The 27,864-nt window shown below is 37.2% G+C and overlaps 1 protein-coding gene across 1 annotated transcript in view; it reads right to left on the bottom strand.

The window, feature by feature from the left end:
- Positions 1–27,864, bottom strand: part of LOC148947468 (lactase-like protein) — a 114,353-nt gene that overhangs the window by 24,963 nt on the left and 61,526 nt on the right. Inside the window, exons 5-6 of the mRNA XM_089095272.1 lie at positions 15,609–15,754; positions 5,009–5,235 (exon numbers count right to left, since the gene is read on the bottom strand). Coding sequence (XP_088951398.1) covers positions 5,009–5,232 — 224 coding nt within the window. The 5' untranslated portion in view covers positions 5,233–5,235; positions 15,609–15,754. The remainder of the gene's footprint in view (positions 1–5,008; positions 5,236–15,608; positions 15,755–27,864) is intronic.

The raw sequence follows: 27,864 nt of genomic DNA, 5'->3' as shown, positions 1-27,864 counted from the left end.
TGGATCAAGAAGGGATTGTAGAGAGCCAAATAAAAGATTGGGAAAATAAAAGAATTCTCTTACCAGAATTCTTCATATTTTTTGACAAAAGAGGAGTCCCCCAACAGGAATTCTTAACATTCTTTGAGATATTATAGAGAACATTTGTATGAAACAATTTGTATGAACATACAATCCATCCTCAGCGTTCTGGAATAACTTCAATCTATAGGTTGATTCCAAATGTTTTTATTGATGGCTTTTATAAGAAAACTTTTACTTTATATTTGTAATAGATCTATTTTTCCTTATTAATTATATTTTATATCATTGACATAGCTAGGCTATGAATTTAGAAGAAACATACGCATATTTCTTTAAAATCGCATTTTAGTGCCAGAGTGACAATGCACTAAGCACTACGAACGGTTTACTGGTGGAGGATAGGGGGTGCATTTACCTAGAGTAGGTTTTTACCTGTGAACTTGGACTATTCTAAAATTAAAGATGAGTTACTCTTACAGATATTAATTTCTTAAACTTATTCAAATGGATTTTTTGGAAAAACTGAAATATTTACATAAAAATATTGCTGTAAGTTCACAATCACAAATCCAAAAACGAGGATCCCATGATATAGCCTACTTTTTACAGTGTCGTATAAACCTATCATGATCAGGTATGTATCTTGGAATCCACTCCGTGAAAAATCTAACCTTATATTCGTGAGAGCGATTAGCTTCAAATTTGGGACATTTGAACTCTCCTAAATTAAAAAGTGGAATGGGGTTACAGTGCTAGATTAAATATTTATATGTAGCCACGTTACCGTTTACATACAGCGCTTCAACTCTATAGATCTTGCAAGTCTCTCTGACTTCTTTCTGAACAGGACTAAGATCTTTACCACTTTTATTACATGGTGTAATCACTCGGTCATAAAATCCCAGTCGGTTTTTATGGCGTATTGTAGTACTCCACAAGCTTTTATCATGATCAAACATATTATAGTTCACTTATCGGTGATAACAGTCAACTTCTTCATGTTCCGCAGTCAATAACCAAAATACTCATTCGAATATATTTCCACAAGTTGTATCATTTCAAGCCAATAAATTCGGTGGCATATACTAAATCAACTTGGAAGCTACTGTTGTAGTATTTAAGCAGAGAAGAGCTCCATCAAACTTTTATACGCTCTCTCAAGGTTAAAAAGACTTGTTACATAATAGCGAAAGTAGTAGTTCATTGATCCCAACAGAATTTGTTTCAAAACCAGTATGCGAGTCTACTCAGAATCCATTGGTCTCCATTTCTCTCACTCAGACATGAAACTTATTAGTTCAAAAACAAATCCACAATAACAATTTTTTGTTTCGATATTCATTTCAAGATGACTCTCACACTGATGATTATAATCAAACTAACACTTAAAAAGATTCTGTTCATTGTTAGTAACAACAAAATATCTCGACTAATAAACTTATACCTTTTTAATTTCATACTTCAAGGGTTCCATTTGGGCGATGCAGGAGTTGGCATTTGCCCACATCTGATTTTCCAGGGGATGGGGCAAGCTTCCACCGCAAAGGGTCCTTTTCCGGCCTTTTTTGACTAAAAATAATCCATTCTGTCCAATTGTTTTGAGATGACTGTGCGCCTATTAACCATTAACCTGTTTAAGGTGTTATGAGATATTTGCGTTATTTAGCATGAAGTCATTATCCTAGTGCAAACTTGGTCGGGCAAAGATTGAAATAAAAGTGATGGATTTGTTTGTGACCTTGTTAATTCAACATCTTATTTGTTTGCTATCTTGAGTTTGTCAGGAGCTCAAAGGCAAAATCGGCAGCCATGAAGAAGCAAAAAGAAGAAGAAAATCAGTAAATGGAGATTAAGAAACAGAAACCATGTGAACCGGCTCAGTAAGTAAGTGCAAATTTATGTTTCTGTTCTTTTGGGTTTCAGTTTATATGCCACTCACAGTTTCTTGTACTAGAAGAACTAAACTTTCATGGAAAAGAATTTTCCATGATTTTTTTGTCATTTTTGAGCAACACGGCTCACATACTCCTGCTCTTCCATTTCAAAGTCAATTTTCTGTTTTTTTATCGTGAGAATCCGGTGCTTAAATCGGCGTTGCTAAATTCTGTACTTTAAAAGAAAAGTAAAGAACTCCATTAAACCTGAAATGAGCAAAAATAAAATAAAATAATCTACCAGGCGTGAAACTACCACAAATCAGCATCGATATATAAGTGAAACCCAAAACGAGCATAAATTACAATAAATAACCGACACAAACTCAAAACGAGCAGAAATTAATATGAGTAGGACTCAAAACCCTTATGCCTTCCCAAGGCTAGAACATAATTTTCACTGTATAATTGCACCTGCAATTAATGAACTCGCGACTGGACCCTTCTCTGTTGGTAGGAAATGACGAACTTGTAGAACTTAAAGATCACCAAGAATCTGAAACAATTTTTGACAGCTTCGACGCTAGGAAAAGAAATTCATCGAATCTGGCAATTGGACTGCAACTTTAGCGGATGAAATAAAGCGAGAGTACTTTGACACTTTTTACAGACTACTAGCCAAATTTTACAAAGGTTGACAGATAACTTGCCAGGGCCTAGCGCATTCGAGGCCTTTGATCCAAGCACGACCAAGTTTATAGAAGCAGAGTTAGTCAAGTCTTTCTCTGCTCTTCACGGCGAGCTGGATATTGACGATATTCATCTCTTATGCGAAGCTTTTATTGCCAAGTGTTTCTTGCTCGATGAGGGGCAAAAGCCTGAAAACTTCCTAGACATTGTCGAAAATCTTGAGGCATTACCAGTGACTAAAGTACTAAAGAAGTAACTAGAAGTAACAAACAGAAGTAACTAAAATACTACGTATTGCTGCCACACTTCCTGTGACATTAGCGAGAAATGAGCCCTTGTTTTCTGGCCTAGAAATAGTAAAAATACAAACTGCGGTTTACAACAGGAGATAATCGTCTCAATAACCTCCTTTTGATATTTGCAGAAAAGGATTTAGTAAAAATTGGACTACGACCAACTTGTTGACAATTTGGCAAACATGAAACCTCGGCGGTTCCAGTGGTTACCTTGAGTGCTGTAATAATTTTGCTTTTGTTATGTTTTCTATTTTTGTAAATATGTTTTATCTGGAAGATTGCTGCTGAAGAAAAACCGATATGTTGGTTACAACCCTCAGCAAAGTAATGAAGATCACCTTTACAGACGTATTCTTTACTTAAAAGAGAAAGTTTCTCACTGACGAAGGCCAGCCTGTAGTCTGGTTGAATTTTCAACTTTCAGAATAAATTTCACTTAACCTTGTTGATTGTAATCTTCATTGTTATAATCAATCTTAGAGGTCAGTTTGATTGATTTCCATATTTGGTTACAGTACATGTCCAAGCAACACATGAGTAACTAATCTTCAGCTTGTTCGTGGAAACATCATTTTGAGCTAACAAAATTACTTTGCTGGCTCGTTCTTGGTTAAGCTATGACAATTTTATATCAGCATAAGCCAGATAGTAGCTAAGTATACCTTATTCAACAAAAAAATTATTGGGCTAGCTATCTTCGCAAATAATTCCACTGACAAACCGGCTTGTAAATTAACAACCCTGATTTTAATATATAACGTTTAACTGACAAATTGGATTGTAAATTCATAATTCAGAACGTAAAGGATGGCATTAAACCTTGACATCAAACCCATATATGGAATAACGTTCCATATATAGAACGTTATTCTATATACGGGGAATTGACTCAGTATATGGGAAATTTATCCCATTCAGCTGTCCTCTAAAGCTTGGTAGGTGAATCTCTGGCAAACATTCAAGAATGACGAGGATCCTTGGAGTGATTTCCACTAACAAGCACGTCATTAAGAAAGTGCTAGTTAAAAATTTCAGGAGAGACTGCTACTGACAGATTCAATTGGACTACATCAGTTATTAATTAGTAACAAGGAAACTGGACCATTCCCTGGTTCCCTCAAAATTATTACACAAAAGGGAGTCGTACTACAAAAGGGAGTACGGTTACTTTCCCCTAAACCTGATCAAGGATATTGTCTCATTTTATATCCACTTAACACCAAATATATTTTAAACACTTTCATTTTCTGATTATAATACTGGTTTCTATTGATTAAAATCTTGATCAAAGCCTACTGAAATATTATGGAATTATTATCTTCATATATAGAAAATTAAGTATATTTTCGTTTGTTCTTTCCATTTCGTTAGTTTTTTTATTTTATCGTATATTTTTGCCGGTCTTTTGAAAAACCACACTGTTCAGAATACGGATAGTTCTCGACAGAAAGTAATTTGACTTATTATTGATTCTAGTTTCTACCTGTCTTAGAATTTTTTTTTATCCATATCAGTATCTGCCCTCCCCAAGATTGATCTAATTACTAATTTTAATTTCTGTCTGTTTTGGATTGCATTTATTCGCTGATTTTAATACCTGTTCGTTTTAATTTTAAATGTTTTATAGTTTTATGTATCACACCATTACGTTTTAATATGGCTCTTTACTTTTTTTGACAAAAAAGTTCTTTAAAAAATTAGCATAAATCAAGGCGCAGTTTGACTTTTAACAATTACGTATCAAAGTCAATTTTGGAATGTAATTATAAAACATTTTATGGCCATTTCTTTGATGATAGATAAAGTTGATTTTATATAATCTTTAAAAAGTTCATCCTAAGCTATTGAACGAGATTACGCATGTGTAATTTTTCTTCATAAAATACCTGGAAATTTCTACAATTTTTATAGATACGAACTTGAATCCTCTTTAACATGATTTTTTTCCAGGCAACTTTTCCTTTTTCATTTTTTGCCTTTTTGAAAATTAGACAAATTTGTTCAGGCATCTTTTCTGGGTGACTTTGGCTGGGTCATTTTAGATGACTTTTGCAGATCCTAAGATAAGTTACTTATAGTCCAATGAATCTATTAGCAAGCACTCACAAGCAATACTTTACTTACGTGTACCAGGTTGGATCTGACCATCCAACAGTATCTTTGTCTGCATCATGACTGATTGAACTTATATCACTTTGAAAATCTGCAACCATAAATCCGTTGTAAAAGTTTAACCCAAAAAAGTCAGAACTGCCTTTGAGTTCAACGATTTCTTGCTGTGTAAACTCAGGGAGACGTGATTTTAAAAAGCCTTGAAGCCCGGATTTCTCTGCAATTTTGTCTTTCATTATCTAGAAAAGTCAAAGTCAATAAGTGCGACAAGCTTGTTAAGGCTTACCATATGTTGTTATTAATAAATAAACACATAAATAAATAACAGACGTTATTTGGCTAATAGTTAATATTTTTATCCATAATGAGTTAATTGTCCATTTAAGTGGAAATTAAAATAGTTAAAGTAATTAAAGTAACTTATATAAGATGTAAATTACCCCTCCTTAAACAAACGGAAATTGACTTGAATGAAAAAATGAAACCTAAAATGAGCAGAAAATTAACCGTGAAGCCAAACTGAAAGTGAATAATATAAATTACACCGGTGAAGTCTTACCAACTCCATTACCCTTCAAGACGTTTGTCATATGCATTTAAATGAAAAACAAATATGCAGCTTAAATTGAGAGTACTGTTTAGCCAATTGTGTTTTTCGTAGATTAAAGATAAATAAATATAAAAGGAATAACTGAGGCCCTGTTTATGTTTACAACTGCGAAAAGACTCATTACTTCCTCTCAATTCCTGAACAAACCAATACAGTTTTTTACTATAATGCCGTCTAGCTGCATATTCCATATCCTAGGCAGTTTTATCCATGGCCTCTACTTAGGGGCATTGTTTGGGGGAGGCAAAGGGGCAGTTGCCTCCCAATAATGTAGAGAAAAAATTATTTTATAGCACTTGCTCCTTGACTAACCGGATACGGATCCCTCTTGCTCACCGTACATGAATAATTAAAACAAAATTTGTATATTAATTTTACTTTTATTTGGTTAAATGGCTTTCTCGAAAGTTGTTTAATTTTATTTACGAACGTTTCTGTTAGTAATAAATATTCGTAACTTATGAACTAACTTACGTAACGAACTTCTATATTCATATATTTTTAATACGTATGTCAGGGGGTTCGCCCCCTAGTCAATACCTCGCTTTTTACGCCAAAGTTCGAATTTTTTTCAAATTCTTTAAAATGACCCCTTAATCACAAAGGCCGTTAATTAGAATAAATAGTTCTTATGAAAGCACTAAAAAATCTTTAGTTTAAAGAGCGAGGTATTGACTAGGGAGCGAATTGAATCATATACGGAATAATATATGTTCATTTTAAGTTTTGATGCCGCTCCTTACTTTCAGTTGAAAAACTTGTTTTTCAAATAAAAAAAAGTTCGACCGGGGACTTTGGGGGATTAAGTCATCCTAAAAGACATAGTTAATATTTTTTTGACCATTCTGAACGAAACGGCTATCTCAAAATCTTGATCGGGTGACTTTGGGGAAAAATGAACGTTGGAAGAGGCCTAGTTGCCCTCCATTTTTTTGGTCACTTAAAAAGGGCATTAGAACTTTTAATTTTCATTCGAATGAGCCCTCCCGTGATATTCTTGGACCACTGGGTCGATATGATCATCCATGGGGAAAAAAAACAAATAAATACGCATCCGTGATCTTTATTCTGGCAAAAAATACAAAATTCCACATTTTTGCAGATAGGAGCTTGAAACCTCTACAGTAAGGTACTCTGATACGCTGAATCTGATGGTGTGAATTTCATTAAGGTTCTTTAACTTTTAGGGGGTGTTTCCTACTTTTTCGAAAATTTGGCAAATTTTCTGAGGCACTCAACTTTTGATAGATAGGATTAAACTTGCTAAAACTTATATATTTAAAATCAGCATAAAAATCTGATTCTTTTTATGTATATATTTGTATAAAAATCCCGTTTTTTCGAGTTTTGATTACTATTGAACCGGGTCGCTCCTTACTTACAGTTCGTTACCACGAACTGTTTGATACTCTCCGGAGCCAAATTCAACTGTCCTTTTAAAGTTCTTCTAAAATTTGGGTCTTGGAGTCTACCAGCATCATAATTTCCGGAAAGGTAGTTACTCTTCATAAACTTCAGCCATGGATTAATTTTAGATGTTACTAGGATGGTTATCTTTACTCTTAACATCAATAGCAGCATTCTTATATACCCTAGTATCTTGCATTAGTCGTTCCAGCCTTATATTTACAATAACATAGTAAGGTAGGTTGTATTACTATTTATGTGAGCACAATTCTAACTTATTGTTTTTTAATGACCAAATACCGCATCGGTTGTAAATACTAGTTGATTGTTATAGCCGCAAAAATGCAACAGTCTATAGTCGGTGCCCTTTTCCTTTCGTATCCTTATTAACCTATGCTACGATACCATCTATCCCTATTTCTACCTTCTTCGGTATTAAAATGCTCTAATAATAATACCATACAAATACCGATGATTTTGTCTAGTTGTTCCTGCAACCTTAGGTAAAATTTAGCTGAATCACTACCATCTCCATCAATTGGCTTTACATGTTGGTTTTATCAATTGGTTTTATAATTATATATCAAGTGGTTTTACAATTAGGCATAATGCCATATCCAGTGGGTGGGGTTTGAGGGTTTTTACCCCCCTCATTCTAAAAATAAACTTTCGCACACGTAAAAACATAAAAAATGAATATAAATAAACTTTGATGTGTTTTTAAACTTTTTCTTACAAAAAAAAACGAAAAAAAGCTTTAATACCCCTCCCCATAAAAGAAAAATCTCGATACGGCCATGATTTAACATATCCTACTATGTTTGACACCTCACATTTTTTTGATCGTAAAATGAAAAACAAGAACTTTATTATTAAAACCTTTGAGACTTCCTTTAGGTACACACAAGTCTAATGTCTAATTAGACACAAGTCTAAATGGCATTTCACAATACTAATCATGATAAAACATAAAATCGCGAAGAAAGGAAGAAAACGAGGACAATAATTGTGACATGCCATTTAGACTTGTGTTTTTTATTCAGTTACCCTTTCACCGTTACTGAGAAATGGTCGTCCAATTTTAGTTTTGTGTTTTTATTTTAAGGTTTGGCTTTTTATATTTTTATTAGTTTTATTCTGCACTGAGGATGGTCAAGCGGAGGTCTTGACCGAAATATTTGCATTATTTTTTTAGTTTTTTTACTGGCTGTTAATTGTCCTCGTTTTCTTCCTTTCTTTGCGATTTTATGTTTTATTTTGCAAAAGCCTGTGTAGGTTTTTTGCTGAGTCCACCAACAGGACATATCATCAGCAAGCATTGGAGCAGAAAACCACGTCAAATTAAGCTGTATCACTTATGTCTGATTTGCTCAGAACTATACTCTAAATCATTCAGATACCATGAAAAAAAAACCTTGGGGAAACTGTGAAGCCTTGCTTTACTCCAATTATTCTTGCAAAAACTCTAGAGACAGATATCCCTATTCTTAATCTATTACAAGCACCAGATCGTCGTGGTTGGGTGGTGCTTGAAGAGCCTCATACACCTCACACCTCTAATATGTGTTTAATTCCTATTGTCGAATCCTCGCTCTTGCCTAGTCTTTCTTTTTCTTTGCTTATCTAAATATTCTGGCAAAGTTTCCGTAGGCGATATTAACTGTGCTAGATTCTGGTTTTCTAAGTTATCCTTGAGAAGTTGCCTAAATTCCCGATTGTTACAGGAATAGAAAACTTTCTTAAGTTGATATGCTTTCTGCTCTTCAAATGTTAGCTTTTTTCTTTTAATCAATATTTTTTACTCTCTTCTCGTTTCTTGTAAAACACTGTATAGCTTATAATTGTCTCTCTGGCATCGAATTTTTCATTTTCCCCCTGCGAGTTTCAACCACCTCCTTTGCTTAGCGCATTCTTCGTCAAAAAAAGTTCCCTCTTCCTCAGTTCATCTGTTTCCTATCTTCTATCTAGTTCGTCTTTGAACAAATTTCTTCTCCTTCATAACTAAATTCGAAACTAAAATACATACACCTCCATAAACTTGACCATTTTTGGGCATACGAGTACTTATGTCTGCACCAAAATAATAATATCCATCAACTGATACAGAAATATCCAACCACATTCCAACTAAAGACACAATATGGGCTTTTTTCTATTTCGTAGCAGGCGTTAGACTTTGTCATGAGAAAAAACCTTGAATATTCCAATGAGTTAATTCGAGTTCTTGTAAGCCATGGCCCAACTTATTTAAGGCGCATCGTACCATATCACTCATGGGCGGATTATTTAAAAATAATTGCTAGCTGCTCTTTTTTCTTAAGATTGATAAGCTTATTTGTTGTTTTTTTTCATCTGTGTTATGACAGCGTTCCTAGAGGGCTGTTGAGGACTATCAAATGGGCTGTAAACTTCGCCATCACTACGTTTTGCCTGTCTCTCCAAAATTTAACAAAAAGCCGCACCAAAAAGGCTTTCTTTCACTTCTGCCACATGTTTAAATTCTACATGACTTTGATTCCTTACATCCTCAACACTTTAAAACGAGTCCACTGATGAGGTAGAGCCTGACCTTCGTCTCGCGGTTTCAATTTGTCTTGGGCAATTCCTAGCCGGAGCGCCAATTGGTGTGGGTGGTACAAAGTGCAAAACATGGGTAGTTGTACCTAGGGCATAATCAGAACCACTAAGTAGCAGAGGATTATAGGGTTTCATAGCTAAATCATAACCCGTGGACCTGTTTTGAAACCTATCTTCTACTTTTCTGGAAGTCATATCAAACTCAAACATTTCCTTTCCAACATTCCTTCTGAATTTACCTTCCAAATTCCTTCTGGATGTTTGATGGTATGAAATCTAAGGGGAAAGATTTTCTTTCCAACCCATCTGTGATGTAACTGGTGACAGTTCTTCTCAATGGTGACGGTTGCTCGAAGAAAAAACTTACTACTAATTTTGATGATTAATTCAGTTAGGAATACATAGCTGTTAGATATTTCAACTACTATGTAAGGGTTCTGAAATTTCACAGCCATTTCGTTTGTACCAGATTTCTAGTGAATCACGAATTTTCTAACTCACAAATAGGCCCAAATCTGATTTTAATTAAAGCTGAGATTTGAAGAAGACTGCTCAAAACAAAAATGTTTGCGGTCAATAATGATCGCACCAGCAGCACGTCACTGCTGCTATTTTTCGCCCCCACCAACCTTCCCTTCGACACGTTAACATAGACACGTTAACATATAAAGTACTCGAATTACTACATTAATAGATCAAAAAGCCCAGGAAAATAACAAATTTTCTGTGAAATTTATTATTTAGTGCCTTTTAATATAGAACAACCAACATCTGTGATTAAATGAACTTGCCCTAAAGTCCTAAATATTCTTTAGATAGTTCCAATTGATGTGAATTATCAAATTCGTACCTTGTACTTACGGTTTTAAGGTCGGTAGGGGTGTCTCTTTAAGTGGTCATTAACCCAATTCATACCCTCCAATTTTACTGATAGAAAAAATCTTAAAATGATTCATTAATTCCAACCATTTAGGTCTATACTAACTTTTCTATAAGAAAGTTCAATATTTAGAAAGGAATAATTGCATGTTTGAGGCTCTAGCCTTTGGGGCTGTATAAACCATACTATCCTTGAAAACCAATTTTGTAACTTTTTTTTGCTTGAAATAAAATAGATATTTAAAATTCAAATCTTAAATTTTTTTTAAAGCTGCCTGACACAATTTAGGGGCTATGCTGCTTTTAAAGCACAATTAAGCACAATTAAAGCACAATTAAGTTCCAAACATTCTGATCTTGCTAGTTGCAATTAAGTTACAAACAGAATTTCAGAATTTCGATAAAATTATTATCTACCTGGATTTTTACAACAAATGATTCTATATGATGGTCGTTCATGAACAGGTGGAGGATGGTGAGTAAAATTTTTATTTCAAGTCAACACTATTTTGTTGATTTTAAAATTTCAAGTTAACACTATTTTGTTGATTATGATTAAACTAAAGCTCATATCTACTGAGAACCGTTGTTGGAATAAGGATGTTTGAGAAAAAAGGGATACGAAAAGAGTTTTCTAACTTATAAGCAAACTAAGTAGTTATTTAGGGTGAAAAGTTTCGGGCCGCCAATAATTGAGCCACACTCTTCTTGATGGATTCCAATATCAATATGTGAGATGTACATGCATAAATGTGACAAACAAAGAGATACCCATCCATTTTACAAAACGTAACACGCAATACTTAATTTCAGTGGCAGATTGAAGAAGAGCAAAATTCATGTTTAAGGAAACGCACCAATCATATAAAATTCAATTAAACGCAATCTTTATGGCACGGTTAAGCAATAAAAACTATTGGCACCAAGGACCCGTTTGCTTGAATTTTTTAAGGAGAAACTTGTCAAACTAAATAAATCTTAAGGAAGTAAGGAAACATCCAAGAATCAATTTTAAATGAAAAAACAAAGCTGTGTAGTTCTTACTATCACAGAGTACTGAATTATAAAAATAATAATAATAGTTAACTTGGTTGAGAGATTTGATTTTTTTTTTCTTTACATTTGGTGCTAATTAATGCTAAATTCTATAATGGATTTAGTACCTCTCATTAATCCTCTTAATGAATTGTGACCCCCAACACTGCCTGACTGTCTAAAAGACAAAGGATCCATTAGCGAATTGTCCCAGGGGACAAGCTCTCATAGAAAACAATCAAAAATTTGGGCTTGACTATGGAATTCAGCACAAAAGACAGTGAAACTGTTTCGGAAGTGTTTTTAATCAAAGTGTATAGCACCAGAGAGAGCTTTCAAAGATGAAAATTTGCCCAAATGTTATTTTTTTAGCTGTTTTTGGTGTTTTTCTTGCCGGTATGCGAGAATGTTTTTAGGGCCTGCAAAATTTCTGCAAAAACACGAAATTGACACTTTCTATTGATACTGTTTTCAAGGCAAACGAATATCTGTATCTTTGCCACTAAATGATAGAAGGTTTGGGATTGGAAATGTTGTAGAAAGCGCTGAATAGCTGGTATGCACCCATTCCTAGTTTAGCTTGTTAGTACTAGTGTTCCTAGTTTCTTGCCCGGGCAATGTAAATAATCATATACTTGATCCTTTTGACTTTTTATAGAGCAGTATCCATGCCAGTCATAATAAAAAATCGACAATTTACGAACTTTATTCACTTCGACATGTAGTGGCGCCATCTACATTCATCACTCTATGGTAATTTAGACTCCTAAAAACGCCATCGGATGGCAATTTTGTGACGTTGCCGGAAACAAACTACAAATGCACACGCAGAGGTAAACGCGGAGGCAAAAGGAATAAACGGCATTTTATTCCAGCGCGTGTTTCAGATCTCTCGAACAGATTAAAGAGTAAACAGAAAGTTAGACTATGGTCACTCGTAAAAATAAACTGTCAGACGCACTATGAAATCCCACCAACTCTTAGGCCATGGCATGCTGATGTGACTGTTTCTGCTGATTCCAGTGAAATTTCTCATGTTTTATGTCCCGAACTCCTGTCTGCTAAATCACAATTTCCCTCTCTTCTAATGACAAACGCCTGCTCCTTGACTAACAAGATGGATGAAATAGAAACATTTTTACAAGAATCCAGTGTATCAATAGCAATCGTGACTAAATGTTGGAATATCACAAACGATACCGAATATATCAAAGGCTACGCTTGTTTTTTAACACCAGCCTTGATAGAGGCCTTAGCCGCAGAGGCGGTGGTATTTGCCTGTATTTTCGTAACAACCACCCATCCAAATTGCTAAGTGCTCCTAGTGACTCTTGCCATGAAGTAGTCTAGGCTGAATGTAAGGCTTTCCAACTGCCAAAGAAGTTTTCTGATTGTGGCATCTGTCAGCTACTCTGAAAGGGCCAAAAACAGAAAGGAGCCTGTGGTTTACTTGCAATCCTGCCTTGATAAGTTTCGACGTGTAAGTGCGGCTCCTGCCTTCATTGTTGGAGGCAACTTCAACCAAGCCAACAAATAGTGGTTATCCAATGTACTTGATCTGATAAAAGTAGTGAATATTCCCACCCATCAAAGTGGCGGTGCCTTAATCCTGATATTTACCAATCTCAGTGAACTTTATCGTCCTCCCCTCTCAATGGGCCCATTGCAAACTGCTGATCATTTTGTAATTCAGTTACAAGCAAAGAACAACATGCCGAGTTCGAAAAGAAGTTAAGTGACAGTTCGTCAACTGAACCGGGACTCTATATGTGCGTTTGGTCAGTGAAATTGGTAATTAATCATTCGAAGAAATTTGCTCAATGACTTTTTGTGCTGATATCCCTGCGGCTCGAAAAGTTCCATGATTTTTTTCCGACTAAAGTAGCGCCAGTTTTTAAAACTGACAAGCCGTGGATCACGAAAGACCCGAAGTTATCCATCAAACTTAGATGCGGTCTGCATAGTTCAGGGTGTATTTCAGCTGCGAAAGAGTTACGGAACCGTATTGTCAGTGTCAGTAGACGTGCTAAAAAGAAGTATGTTATTGAGAAAATAGCCCCCATGCTTGATACTGATTCGCGTAAGTGGCATTCGGCAGTCAAAAAGATGACCGGAAAATCTGTTAGTAGTGAACTACGGATGCTGAAAACAGAGGGGACTTTGATATCAGCACAAAAAATCAATTCTTCCTTTACCGATATCTATACGATATCTATATCAGTGTATTAAATATTCTGATAGAAGACTGCCAATGCGATGAAATCAAGCAAGTTTCTGAGTACGAAAGTTTACAGGGAGGTACGGACACTGCAAAATAACGGTACGTCCTATCCTGGCGCCTTGCCAGTAAGGCTTTTGCGTGAATGCGCTATATTTTGTTTGTAAAACCTCTCACTTCTGTCATTAATCAGTGCTTCAATGATCAGTCGCTCCCCAGCCTTAAAAACAAGCTTATGTGCGTGTCGTTCCAAAGGCAAAGCATCCCAAAAGCTGTGATCAGTTAAGACCCATTTCAATCACGCCAAACTTTTCCAAAGTCACTGAGTCCTTTATTTACCGTGAACCAATGCTGTAAGTCGCAGATTCACTTAACCCGTACCAAAATGGTTGTTTAAAAGGGTGTAGTACCGCGGTGTATTTAGCTAGGCTTTATCACTTGATTGCACAAAGGCTAAAATCTGGAGAAGCTTTCGCTGAATTACTACTCGTTCATTATAGGAAAGCATTTGATTGAGCAAAGGTAAACATATCCTACTGCTTGTTATTGACTTCCTACGTTCCCGGTGCCAGCGAGTCCACGCCCTCTTTCCAAGTGAACTCGACTCTGACTTGGAAGAGATTAGATGTGGAGCCAACAAGGCACAAAATTGGCTGCTCTACTTTTCCTTTGCGGTAATTAATTATGTTATGGACAACATGCATGACCAATTCAAATATGTAGAGAATCCGTCTGCACTTCTTAAGTTCACAGTAGATACAAGCAAAGCTATACCCCAATTCAGCCCTGATTTTTTAACAGAATTAAAAGAAGAATGTAGTACAAACAGTTTGCAGATCAACGAAAGCAAAACCAAAATCGTAACATTTAATCCGCTGAAACAAGATATTGTTTGCCCGACTTCCTGGTTTCCGCTTTTACCATCAGTTACAGTCCTGGGAGTTAATTTCAGTGCTGATTGTTCATCTAGTGCTCATGTTCAACGGCTAGTCCAGAAAGGTAACTGTGCACTACGTTCTTTGCGCCGCTTGGGTTTCCCAGTAAATCATCTGAAAACGGCCTAGCTTACATACATACATCCTATATTAAAATATACAGGTCCCATTTAGGGGCCTCAGGTTAATAATATTGAATATCTAAGTGATGATGTTGAAGGGGTCTGAAAAAGAGCAGTCAAAATCATCCTTGGAGAAAAATTTGTAGATTATAAGTCTGCTCTTGAGTGTTTAAAGATTGAAAATCTTAGAGGTTGCAGGTTCCAGTTGATAATGTGTTTAAGGCAATTTCTCTTTGCTAGCTCCAAGCACGGAGATTTTCTACCCCCCTGCTGCCAACTCAGTAGTTAATACCAGAAAGAAGAACAAATTAGTGCCAGTGCCTTGCAGAACTAATCGGTTTAACAATTCATTCGTGCCGTTTTGTACCACTGCCTATAACAAAATGCCTTAGGATTAGGTTTTTAAATGACAGCGACAGTTAGTTTGTGATTATTATCTACGACTATGAAACTTGTCTTTAAATAAATGATTCTGATTCTGATTATTTCTAAGATTTCTGGGAAATTAACTGTCGGCTTTCAGTTTTCTGCCTTTAGTTCAGATATCTTATCTAAGCTAATGCAAAACCACCCAGTCCATTCTAAACAGTTTGACACCATAAACTAAAAAGATCTATAATGGACGCAATAAGGTTATCCTTTAAGATATCATATCCCTGTAAGAAGGTGTAGCTTTCCCTTTAAGGTGAAATCAACAGATTGTTGGTGTTTAAATTTTTCAAGAAATGGTGGTCAAATTTCGAGAATTGATTTTGCCTATCTGTTTTCACGGTTCAATGTGTCTTAGGAGATATACACAAATTACATATAGGCTGAGCTTAACTCTGACCTGAGGATAGTCTCCATTTGCACTGAATATAGGGTTAGCAAACCAGCCGCTGTCAAACTGTATATTGCGCTCAGCAGCATCTATGTTTGGTTGCGAGTCGTCTTCTGCGATTGGCCAGCCAGCGTTCAAAGTAATCCCAATGATTCCTGAAAGTTAAAACCTGGATGAACGATTGTGAAAATGGTGAAATTGAATCTTGTTTGGTGTTAGTTTTAAAAAAAACTTTTGGGAAAAAAGTTTTTCCAAAGAAAAGTAACAAGCCACACCAAGACTTAATAGACAGGCATAAATAAAGTCCTACAATAATCCAAGCTTAAAATGACTAAAAACTACTATCAAAGAATAAAGATAATCCAAAACGATCAAAAAAGAAAATAATAGCCACACTAAACATGAAGATTACAGATACTGACAAATAGGAATAAATAAATCCTATAACGAAAAGAAAATTACAAAGAATAATAAAGTCAAACTAAGAATGGACAATAATTTCTACGAACAGCTGATTATTATTACCCCCCCCTCCCCTTTCTGTTAAGCAGGAGCTATGGCAGATCCGATCTTCACTCCTCCCCAGTATTTCTATAAGTGCTACGGTGCCCTCCCTGGGGGGAGGAGGGTCAAAATCCGCCCTAGAGCGCCTAGCATGGTAGGCAATACTCCAAGCGGCCAATATATATGCTTAACTGTTGAACTGGAAGACGTTATCTGAATGTTATTACAAGAGAGATTGATGTTTTTGATATTTTATGAAATTTCTGTTTTTATATTCAGCGCATATTTGATTATATACATTAAAATGACTGAGTGGAGAATTGTCTTTTTCAGTATTAATTACAGAGAATTGAATAAGTGTCTTTTTTAAGACGGTCATAATTTTAATAGGAAGGAAGCCCTCCCCCACAATTTTTTTTTTAACAAAAAACTTTTTTTATTCTAGGTGAACTCCAACCAGCAACCAAGTCCATCAAAAAAATTTAGGATCACTGGTGGTGTGGGAATCTCACAGCCATTGAATATCCTTGAATGGTCGGTATTGACTATAAGTCACAGAAGGAATTGGAGGGGGATAGCCTCATGCAACAAGGATCACAACAAGTAAGCTGTTTAAATTCTTTTTAATGCAGTTTTCATACTTGGAAATTTTTCTTTTATATTTAACTCCTCTTCCATGCATTTGTATCCAGGATATCAAATAGTTTACTTTTATATTTCCTTCTTTGCAAAATAGCTATTTAACCATGATAACTCATAACTCATTCGTTTCTATATTCTTTTTGGTATGAAGAGATCTTATCGTACTTTTCAAGTTATCGGAATTACAAAATTACTTTTTTTCAGATGCTTTAACATTCGTTGGAGAAAATAATATTTTATCTTTTTCAGGATTAAAATGTAAATATTTCAAAGAAATAAATTTTCTTGTTCTTTTTCTAGGTTACAGCTGTTGGTGGTGAAATGTCAAAGGTGGATGGGGGTAACGACCTTTTTAGAGGCATTTCTATGATGGAAACAAATGCTTCAACATTAAACATGGAATCGGATGATTTATTTAAAGCTTATGGAAGACTAGTGTGGCGGGGTGAATTTATTTTTTCGAAGTTTTATTGTTTGGTTAGTTAATGCTCTTGTGTCTAATCAAGATATCAGGTAGTTTCATTATTTAGACTTCCCTCTATATTTCCTTCTAAATTTTCTTCTTTGTGAAATGGTGTTCTAAGCTTCTAACCGTGATAATTATTATCTCTTTTGTTTCTACAATATATATTATTTTACAATATATTTCCTATCTCTTTTCTTTCTGATATATGTTCTTTATTCAGGTTTAAAAAGTAAAAATTTCAAAACAAATTTTCTTATTCTTTTTCCAGGTTGCAGCTGAAGGTGGTGAAACATCATTGTTGAAGAATAGTTTTCGGAAATTTCGATGATGGTGAGGTTTGCATAGCCCCTAAAGAAGGAGAAGCAAGATATATTTGATTGTTTTTAATGTCTATGATGAGGGACTGATTAGTGATTCTGTCCTTTCAACTCCCCCAAATTACAACGGAGGGTACTTCATCTCAAGCAAGCACCCTTGAACTAGAAAGTGTATCATAAGGACACTTTGCTTAGATTGACCAACTTAGTCCTGATACAGTCGAAGGCATGCTTAGTGAGTTGGCCGATCTCACACCCCCAACGAGTCCTCCTCATTCACAGTGATACTGGTGAGGATGAGGAAAGAGTTCTTTTTAGAACAAAAGGATGCAAGGTCTCATTCTGCGACTTCAGCCCCAGAAACTTTAAACTTGTTATAATTTAATTTAGCTAATAATGCATAGATCATGTTCAAGCTTGTAGATTAACCTTTGCGGATTTAACCATTCCTGGCTCTTATTCAATGCCGAACCCCTACGACGAGATACATGTTTACAATAATAAAATCAAAAAATATTATGGAAAGCGAAATTCGGATTTGGGAGGGACTCTATCGAGGCATGCATAAATCAGAAAGTGCCTTCATAAATCAGAAAGTGCACTTCAATGAAAAATCGGGTCATTCATTTTATGTGTACATTAATACTGAAAGCGAAGCTTTTCATATATGAGTATGAAGAAAATTTTATGAATGGGCAGACAAGACCGATAGGCAAATTGACAGTTTTACCAAAAAAGGCAGGGGGTCAATCATTTTATTTATAGAGAACTTAGAATTTCTCTTAAGCAATTTTAATGGAAAATTTGTTTCAAGGGGAAAGGGCGAGCTACAAAAAACTAATTGTCACCCTGATTTGTCGATTACCAAGTTGATTCAAAGCTTGCAATTTGATATGGGTTTTCAGTGTTTTAAGTACGCCTTTCTAACAGTGGCACATAAGCCGTTGCGTGACAGGGCTTCCATGAAAAATCTTGATGATTTAGCTAGAAATGGGAGTAATAAATTTCCAAAGGCCGTTTTTCAGTGTCTGTTGGGTAAATACAAAGTTTTACTTAAGGAAATTTGTGTTTCTGAACAGACATATCAGTATTAGGGGTAGGAGTGCCGTTAATGCCGTACGATAGGGAATTTGAAAAGGATGATCAAAATTATAAGAAAAGAGTCTTATACTCATTTAGGGTGCCGGCAATAGAAAAGGTGAAACATTAGGTTTGGCTTCTAACGATCAACGAAAAGATGAAAATTCATGCAGGCACTTTTTTCCCATAGCCGGTAAAGTCGACTTTTATGTGAGGGAAAATAAAATGAGGGGAGGTACATGCTTCTATTGTCGATTTTGTCTATCGAAACAAATTAAAATTAAATTATCATATGAAAAATTAAAAAAAACAAGGCTATTAGGCCGTGGAGATGACCTCGGGTGAAAGAACGTTTTTACAATTCAAAAATTCAAGCAGGCACTTTTTTCCCATAGCCGGTAAAGTCGACTTTTATGTGAGGGAAAATAAAATGAGGGGAGGCACATGCTTCTATTGTCGATTTTGTCTATCGAAACAAATTAAAATTAAATTATCATATGAAAAATTAAAAAAAAAAGGCTATTAGGCCGTGGAGATGACCTCGGGTGAAAGAACGTTTTTACAATTCAAAAATTTTCAAAATCTCGCATACAGAGTGATAAAATTGGACTTGATTGTGAAGCAAATTTAATAGATGCATGCGAACCATGGAACTCAAAACTATTCAAGGAACATGAAGTAATAGCGGTTTTTTCAGCTCATGCACCCATGTTCCATGCCTCCTCCTTAAGTCCCATCCGTCCTTGAAGGTCGTCTTGGGGCCTCTTTCTTCGTAACAGCGTGGATGTGCCTTCTGTATGCTTCACGGTCTTTTGCTAGGCGAAGAAGGTCCGAGAGGCGGTGAGGTGGAAAGTTTTCCTTCCACCTTTTTGGGGGACGACCACGAGGACGAGAACCGTGAATTTGGCCTTCAAAGGTGATTTTTGGGAGACGGGACCGACTCATCCGTTGTACGTGACCGAGCCATCGAAGTTTCTGGAGCTGGATCTTCATGAGAATTGTTTGTTGTACTTTAAGGCGCTCGAAAAGTTCGAAATTTGAGATTCTATCAAGGTAAGTGATCCCGCCGATGCGGCGGAGGCACTTAGTTTCAACTGCTGCAAGTCGACGGTTGTCATTTACCTTCAGTGTCCATGTTTCACATGAGTAGATTGCGATGGGGATGATCAGGGTATCAAAAAGTCGTGTCTTAAGCCGCAGAGACAAATCCTTGCTTCGCCATATGGGCATAAGGGCCTTGAAACTGGAACTCACGAGGGCAAGACGTCTTTTGATGTCTTTTGATGGACTGTTGTCGCTGGTGATCAGACTACCGAGGTAAGGGAACTCGTCAACCCACTGGATACTCTCTCCATTAATTTTCAGGTCTGGCTTAACTGTATCCTTTGGCTTTCGTGAGCAGCACATAGCCTTTGTTTTTGATACATTTATGATCATTCCAAAAGAACTAGTGGCTTCGAAGACGTCGTTAAGAACGGCTTGTAGATCCTCGGGTGTTTCAGCCATTACGTTGATATCGTCGGCGTAGGCTAGCTTATCTATCTGAACACCCCCTATATGTGCGCCACAAGTTGTCTCCACCAGGGATAAGACTGCTGTGAGGAAAAGGTTGAACAGCTCTGGAGACAAAAGGCATCCTTGAAGGACTCCTGCGGAAGTCTGGAAACTGTCAGTGAAACCTTCACTAGTCATCACACGACTCCCAAATTTTGAGTACATATCCTTGATAAGATCTACTAGGTTTCGTGGGATTCCGTAATGGAGAAGGATATGCCATAGGCCATTTCTCCAAATAAGGTCAAATGCTTGCCTAAAGTCGATGAAGAGCTGATACAGGCCGCGACCGAATTCCAGATATTCCTCTAAAATTTGGCGAACAGTGAAAATTTGATCAACGGTCGATCTCCCAGGGCGAAAACTGGCTTGGTATTCTTGGATGACTAAGGATGACACGGCTCTGATCCGTTGGAGTATAATTCGGGTGAAGATCTTGGCAGTTTGACTTGTTAGGCTAATAGGACGGTAATTATCACATATTGCCTATGACCCCTTCTTGTGTAGTGGAACAATTGTGGCTTCGCACCAAGAAGTTGGGAAATGACTCTTTTGCCAGGCACCGGATACAATCTTGTGGAAAAGATCTATAAGTGGTTCACACCGGACTTTCAGCAGTTCTGCCTGTATCCCGTCCGGGCCAGGGGCCTTGTTAGTCTTCAGCGCTTGGATGGCATCTTCGACCTCAGAACGGAGAGGAGGTGGGCTGGGATCTGAGACAGTAACGGGCAAGAGGTCCAGGACAGCAGAGTTCGGAAAGATATCAGGATTAAGCTTTTCTTTGAAATGCTCCATCCATCTCGATCGGATACCTTCTGTGCTTTGTATCTGAGAGCCATTTTTATCTAGCAGTGTACAAGAACTGAGGCTTTTCTTGCTTGTTAGCTAACGAACTCTTATACATGAAGTATGAATCGCCTCTCTTAAAATCAGCCTCACACTGTTCACATTTGTCTTTAATGTAGGGGCGATGGGCTCTACGAGTGGCTTTTTCTACAGTACGCTTCAACTGCTTATATCTGTCCCTGCTCTCTCTGTCTGACCTGTGATTGTGTTTTCGTTTCTCAGCACATAATAAAATAATTTCATTTGTTATCCAAGGCTTTTTATCACACTTTTTGGTTCCTAGGGCGGACATCGCTACTTTGCTGATGATCTTAGAGGAGTCCGTGACCAGTTTATAGATATCCTCTTTAGATAGAGTTACAGGAATATTAGAAAGAAGGTCCGATATTTGAGTAGACAGTTCATCGATGTAGGTTTGGCGAGTTTGAGGGTCTTTGAGAAGATGTGTGTTGAAACGAGCGGGTCTATTATTCAGCTTTGAGGAAGATTTCAGGCGTATCTTTAGTGCAGACATGACCAGGGAATAGTCGCTGTCGAAATCGCCACCTGCGAGGGTGACAGTATCTAGCACAGATGATTTCCACCGCCTAGAGACGAGCACGTAATCAATAAGATTACGGGTTTTTCCATCCGGCGAAGTCCATGTCGCCTTACGACGTTCTCTATGTTTGAAGAGAGTATTGGTAATGGCTAGATCACTGTCTCTGCAAAATTCAATGAGGCGTTCGCCCCTCTTGTTAAGTCGATCAAGGCCAAATTTACCCATAACATCTTCATTTCGAGCAGAATCGTTACCAACAATAGCATTGAAGTCGCCAATGACAACAATAAGGTCTTTTTTAGGAACTGCGTCAATTAGGCTTTGCAGTTGAAGGTAGAAATTGTCAGACTCTTCATCTGGTTTGCTGCAGTCAGGAGCGTAGACTTGTATGATCGTGATGTTGATCGGGGATCCCTTCATTCGTATCATAATCAACCGTTCTGACACAGGCGTTACGGAAATCAGGGATCTTCGTGCCTTAGTCGACATCAAAAAGCCGACACCTTGGTGATGGACGCCATCGGTTCTCCCAGACACTATCAGACTAGCGTTGCCGATCCTTTCTTCGCCGGTGCTAGGGAGATGTGTTTCTGAAAGTCCCACAATATCCCATTTATATCGGTTTAGTTCTTTTAGGACAAGATCTATTTTGCCTTGTTTAGCAAGCGTCCTAACGTTCAGGGTTCCAACAGATAAAATAAATTTAGGAGAAAGCATAGCCTCCGGGTTTGGAGTTGTCAACACTGTTAAAGGGAGATTCTGGGTCGTCAGTTCGTCGGTTGGCCCGGACGCGGTAACTTCGTCGGTTGTCCCGGACGCGGTAACTTCGTCGGTTGCCCCGGACGCGGTAACTTCGTCGGTTGCCCCGGACGCGGTAGTATTGGTTCTCGCTCTTGATCGTTTGTACTTCATATTTTATAGGAAAAGAGTTTTCCTGGCTAATTTTAGGACGGCGGTAAGCCACTCCTCTCCATCCCTAGCAGGGGCCGGCTAGATCTACTACCGATAATGCGCCCTTCTGGCGTCCTGCATCACCTGCAATTTTCCCATTGCTGGGAGAAGGTTTGTGACGGGCGGGACGTATCCATACGCCGATGGGCCCTGCCCAGTGCACATCAGAGGGTCCTTCCACCTCCTCCGCCTGAACTTATTGCCCCCAGACGTGGGTGCTCCAGCTATATTTCAAGACCCCCAGAGACCAGGTCCTCCCTTGGTCCGCACCTCCCTACCGGGATGTGCCCTGCATATCTACAGGACGTTCCCCTATCCGCCACCTGGGGACGCGTTGAGTGGCCTGGGAAAGGCTGAGTGGCCCCACTGATAACTCTGAAGTTCTCAGTAGTTCTCAGTCCGCATGTTCCATGCGGACTTGGCTAATGCCATGCATTTGGTAGAGTTCTTTGACATAATGTGGAGGGGGTGGGGGTTTTATGGAGAGAACTGCGATATTATTGATTTAAACTGTGAATAAATCGCTGTCAAGATTACGCCACTAAGGCTACCCCATGTCATTATCAGATGAGAATAACAATGCTATTAGGAGTGGTTTAGTATGTTGGGTTTGTAAATGTAAAGTTCATCAAGGGACCGTGATCGTGACCAGCTTATTAATCCAAATTCATTGGGGCTTAAGTTCAGACGGTGAGTCCATAATTTATGCTATTTAAAGATAAAACAGAATTTTTTTATTCCTATTTTTATTCATAATTCAAACTATTACATAAAGCTCATACACAACGCATTATCTAAACAACAAACGATGGAATTAGTTGATGGATTAAGGATAGTTTTCAGTATAGTATTATACCCAAGTCGTCAAAAAAGTTGATGGCACTGGATTTCAGTTGGAATTACATTTAAAATGGAAAGTAGTATTTGAATAAAACTCGTTTTCTATATTCTTATGTTCTTTCTAAATCTCAGAGTGAATTCACTCAATTCTAAAAGGAGGATGACTTTAACAGGTTTTACTCCTCATACAAAATTTTCCTAATGACAAAATTTATGTTCTGTCTGTATGTAACGGAATATACCCGTATATAATTCTGTGGCGAAATTTGCTGAGTCAAATATCCATTCAATTATATCATATCATTATAGTCTCCACGACCGACATAGTACAATTGAATGATATAATTTTGCTATACAAGTGCGGGCACAGGGAGGGGGGTGTAAAAGCAGAGCCGAATATTGTAAATTTCAATTGTCAACCGATACTGTAACACTGTTACATAATTTGTCAGGGTACTAAGTTTAGACTCTCAAAAAATGTTAGGGGGTGTGTTGAACAATATCAATAAACACTATGTGTAATCAGGTTGTCACAAAGAATTAACTCCAAAATATCAGAAAAATCTCAGGGCATTAAGTTGAAGCTCTTATGAAATGCTGAGGAAGGTTTTGAGCTATACCAAAAGAACATGTGGTTTAAGGTTGTCAAAGTGGCATACCTCAAAGATCTCATTAACAGCTAACGATATTAAGTTAGAGTTATCAGGAAATCTTGGGAAGACAGTTAACCTGAATCAAGTGACTCTATGTGCATCACAATTGTCAAAAGAGCGTGTTTGCAATATGTAAAGAACGGCTAAGGGTATTAATGGAATTTTGGAATATTGAGGAAACATTAAGTGCCATATAAGACTACTTAGAGAGACACCATATGGATCCATGCTATCAAAATAAGGTATACACAATATCTATAGAGCTGCTACCGATGTTTAGCTGAAAGTATCAAGTAGCATTGACGTATATTTTCAACAAAGTCAAAGGGAACTATTTGAACCCAGTTTGCCAAGAGGGCTTACCTACAATACCTCAGGAGCGTCTAAGGTATTAATTGAAGCTATCAAGGAATTTTAAGGGAGATGTTAAGATAAATCCAAAGACGACATATACAGCCAGTTTGTCAAAGCGATTGATCGCGATATCTTAGGAGTGGTTCCAGGTTTTAAGTTGAAATTTTCAGGTAATGTTAAAAGCGGTATTAAACTAAGCAAAAAATGTTATACGCCTCAAAGCTGTTGAAATAGCGTGAGTACAATATCTTAGCACTGGCCCAAGGTTATTAAGATGAAACCTCCATGGAATACAGAGGGGAATGTTGAACTAAATTAAAAGAAACTGTTTGTATCGAGGCTGTCAAATTATTGTATCTGCTGAATCTAGGTAGCAGCTAAAGGTATTAAGTTTGTCAAAAGGGTACATCTGTAATATGCCATGGACGGCTAAGAATATTAGTTGAAAATTTCAAGGACCGTTGAGGGGATGTTTTAACTATATCGAAAAACACTATGAACATCCAAAATGCCAAAGAGTATATCTGCAATATCTTTAGAGCGGCTACAAGTAATAAGTTGAAACTTCCAGGGAATCCTGAAGTACATGCTGAAATAAATCAAACTATGTGCATACGAGTTATCATAACGGTTGACTGCAATATCTCAGGAATAGCAAGGGGCATTAAGTTGAAACTGCTAGGGAATGTTAAGGGGGTATAGAAAAAAATCAAAAGATACTATATACTTGCCGGTTGCTGAAATGAAAAATCCACAGTGCCTCAATATTTTATCTTTATCCATCATAGGCAGCGCGATATCGCTGCCTAAGTAAAGAACGATGTGGGCACAATGTATTATGTTTTTTCCTCCATTTTCGGGCACTTCGTATCGAAGTAGTTGTCGTAGAAACTTCAAAAAGGGCTCATTCGATTGGAAATTGGAGTGGCTAGTGCCCTTTTTAATAGTCGAGAGTGATTGGAGGGCAACTAGCCCCCCCCCCCACGCCCATCATTCCCCCAAACACAACCAATCAAAATTTTGATACAACCATTTTGTTCAGCGTAGTTGATTTCCAGATAGAAAGTATGCATTTGAGGAGGACACTCCCCCACAAACCTCAGGGCAAGGGTTATAACTTATGCTCTGGGGGCATATAAGGTTTTTATTGAAATCTTTGTCGTAGAAACTAGAAAAAGGACTCATTCGATTTGAAATGCAGAGGGCTAGTACCCTTTTTAATAGTCGAAAGTGATTTGAGGGCAACTAACCCCCCTCTCACGCCTATCATTCCCCACAACACATCCAATCAAAATCTTTAGATAGCCATTTTATTCACCGTAGTTGAAAGTTTTGGAAATTAGGTCTTTAAGGATGACAACCCCTCTCCCCACAGCCCTAAGGGCAGGGGTTATAAGTTATGTCCTGGGGGCATATAAAGTTCTCATTGAAAGTGTTGTCATAGAAACTTCAAAAGGGCTCATTCAATTGGAAATTGAAAGGGCTAGTGCCTTTTTTAATAGTTGAGAGTGAGTGGATAGTGACTAACGCCCCTCTCACGCCCACCATTTTCCTAAACACATCCAATCAAAATTTTGAGATATCCATTTTGTTCAACGTAGTTGAAAGTTCTGGAAATTAGGTCTTTTAGGATGATGCCCCTTCAGAGCTGTCAGTGCAAGGGTTGTAAGTTATGCTCTGGGGGCATATAAAGTTTATATAGAAATTTGTTATAGAAATTCAAAAAGGGCTTATTTGATTAGAAATTGGAATAGCCCTTTTTAATAGTCGAAAGTAAGTGGAGAGTAATTAACCCCCTCTTACGCCCATCATTTCCCCAAAAACATTCAATCAAAGTTTAGAGATAACAATTTTGTTCAACTTAGTTGAAAGTTCTGGAAATTATGAATTTAAGGGTGACAAACCCCCAGAGCCCCAAGGGCAAAGGTTGTAAGTTCTACCCTGGAGGAATATATGGTTTTCATAGATAGAGTTGTCATAAAACTTCAAAGGAGCCCATTCAATCTGAAATTGATAGGGCTAGTGCCCTTTGTAATACTCGAAAGTAATTGGAGGGTAACTAACCCCCCTGTCAAGCCCACCATTCCTCCAAACACATTCAATCAACATTTTCAGATAGCCATTTTGTTCAACATAGTAGAAAGTTCTTGGAATTATGTCTTTGAGAATGACACCCCCCCCCCCCGCACTCAGGGAAAGGGTTGTAAGTTATGCCCTGGGGGCAAATAAGATTTTTATTGAAAGTTTTGCCGGAGAAACTTCAAAACGGCTCATGTGATTGGAAATTGAGAGGGATAGAACCATTTTTAATAGTTGAAAGTGATTGGAGAGTGACTACCGCCCCTCTCACGCCCACCCTCTCCCCAAACGCATCCAATCAAAATTTTGAGATTGCCATTTTGTTTAACGTAGTTGAAAGTTCTGGAAATTCGGTCTTAGACGATGACAACCACCCTAACAAACCTTAGGACAAGGGTTGTAATTTATGCCACGGGGGCATATGAGGTGTTTATAGAAAGCGTTGTGATTTCCAAAAGGGCTCATTCGATAGGAAATCGAAAGGCCTAGTGCCCTTTTTAATAGTCGAAAGTGATTGGAAGGCTTGACATTTTTATAAGTAAAGATCGATGTGGGTATAATGTATTATTTTTTGTTGTTGTTGTTGTTTAGACCAGGGCACTTCGTATCGAAGTGCCCCTATGCCTTCCCGAAAACCCCAATGCCTTCCCAAGGCCAGAACAAAATTTGCACTCTACGGAAAAAATACAAATGAATGTGCATTGTCAGTTTAATATACATATACTGATATTTAGTAATCAAGATGTTAATATTATTTGATTTATTAAAATTATAAAAGTATAAAAATTTATATTTTTTTCAGTAAAGTGCAAATTTTGTTTTGGCCTTGGGACGGAATAGGGGTTTTGCTCCCAACTTATGTTATTTTTTGCTCGTTTTGAGTTTGACTCGGTTATTTATTGTAATTTCTGTTCGTTTTGGGTTTCATTTATTTATCGATGTTGATTTGTGGTAGTTTCACGCTTGGTAGATTATTTGATTTTATTTTTGGTCATTGTTTGTTTAATGGAGTTCTTTACTTTTCTTTGAAAAACTCATTTTGTGGAAATTTTTTTTTGATTAATTTTCTCAAAATGACGTACCTGCAAAAGGGCTACTATTACTAATTTGATATTTTTGGGATGTTGACGGGAATAATTTAAAGAAAAGATTTTATATGATTCTACTTTGCAAAAATGGTGGGAATGTAATTTCTCTGGAATTTCTAAGGGCCTTAAGTTTTTGCAATCAGGGATATTGGAGGGGGTTATTCTATTTTATAAAAAGAAGTTTTGTGCATCCAGGTTGCTGAAGAAGGTATCTGCAGTTTCTCAGCAACAAATAAGGGTATTACAATGAAATTTTTGAGAGGGATGTTGAATTTTTAACAAAAGACACTTCCAGCATCCATGGTGTCTAAAGGTGGTATCCATAGAATCTCAGCAACAGCTAGGGGTAT

Source organism: Artemia sp. Qi Xiang Cuo, chromosome 10, assembly GCF_049724085.1.
Source record: "Artemia sp. Qi Xiang Cuo chromosome 10, ASM4972408v1, whole genome shotgun sequence".
NCBI classification, from domain to species: Eukaryota; Metazoa; Arthropoda; class Branchiopoda; order Anostraca; family Artemiidae; genus Artemia; species Artemia sp. Qi Xiang Cuo.
The sequence above is the reverse complement of the archived record's forward strand: the minus strand, read 5'-3'. Positions and strand labels throughout refer to the sequence as shown.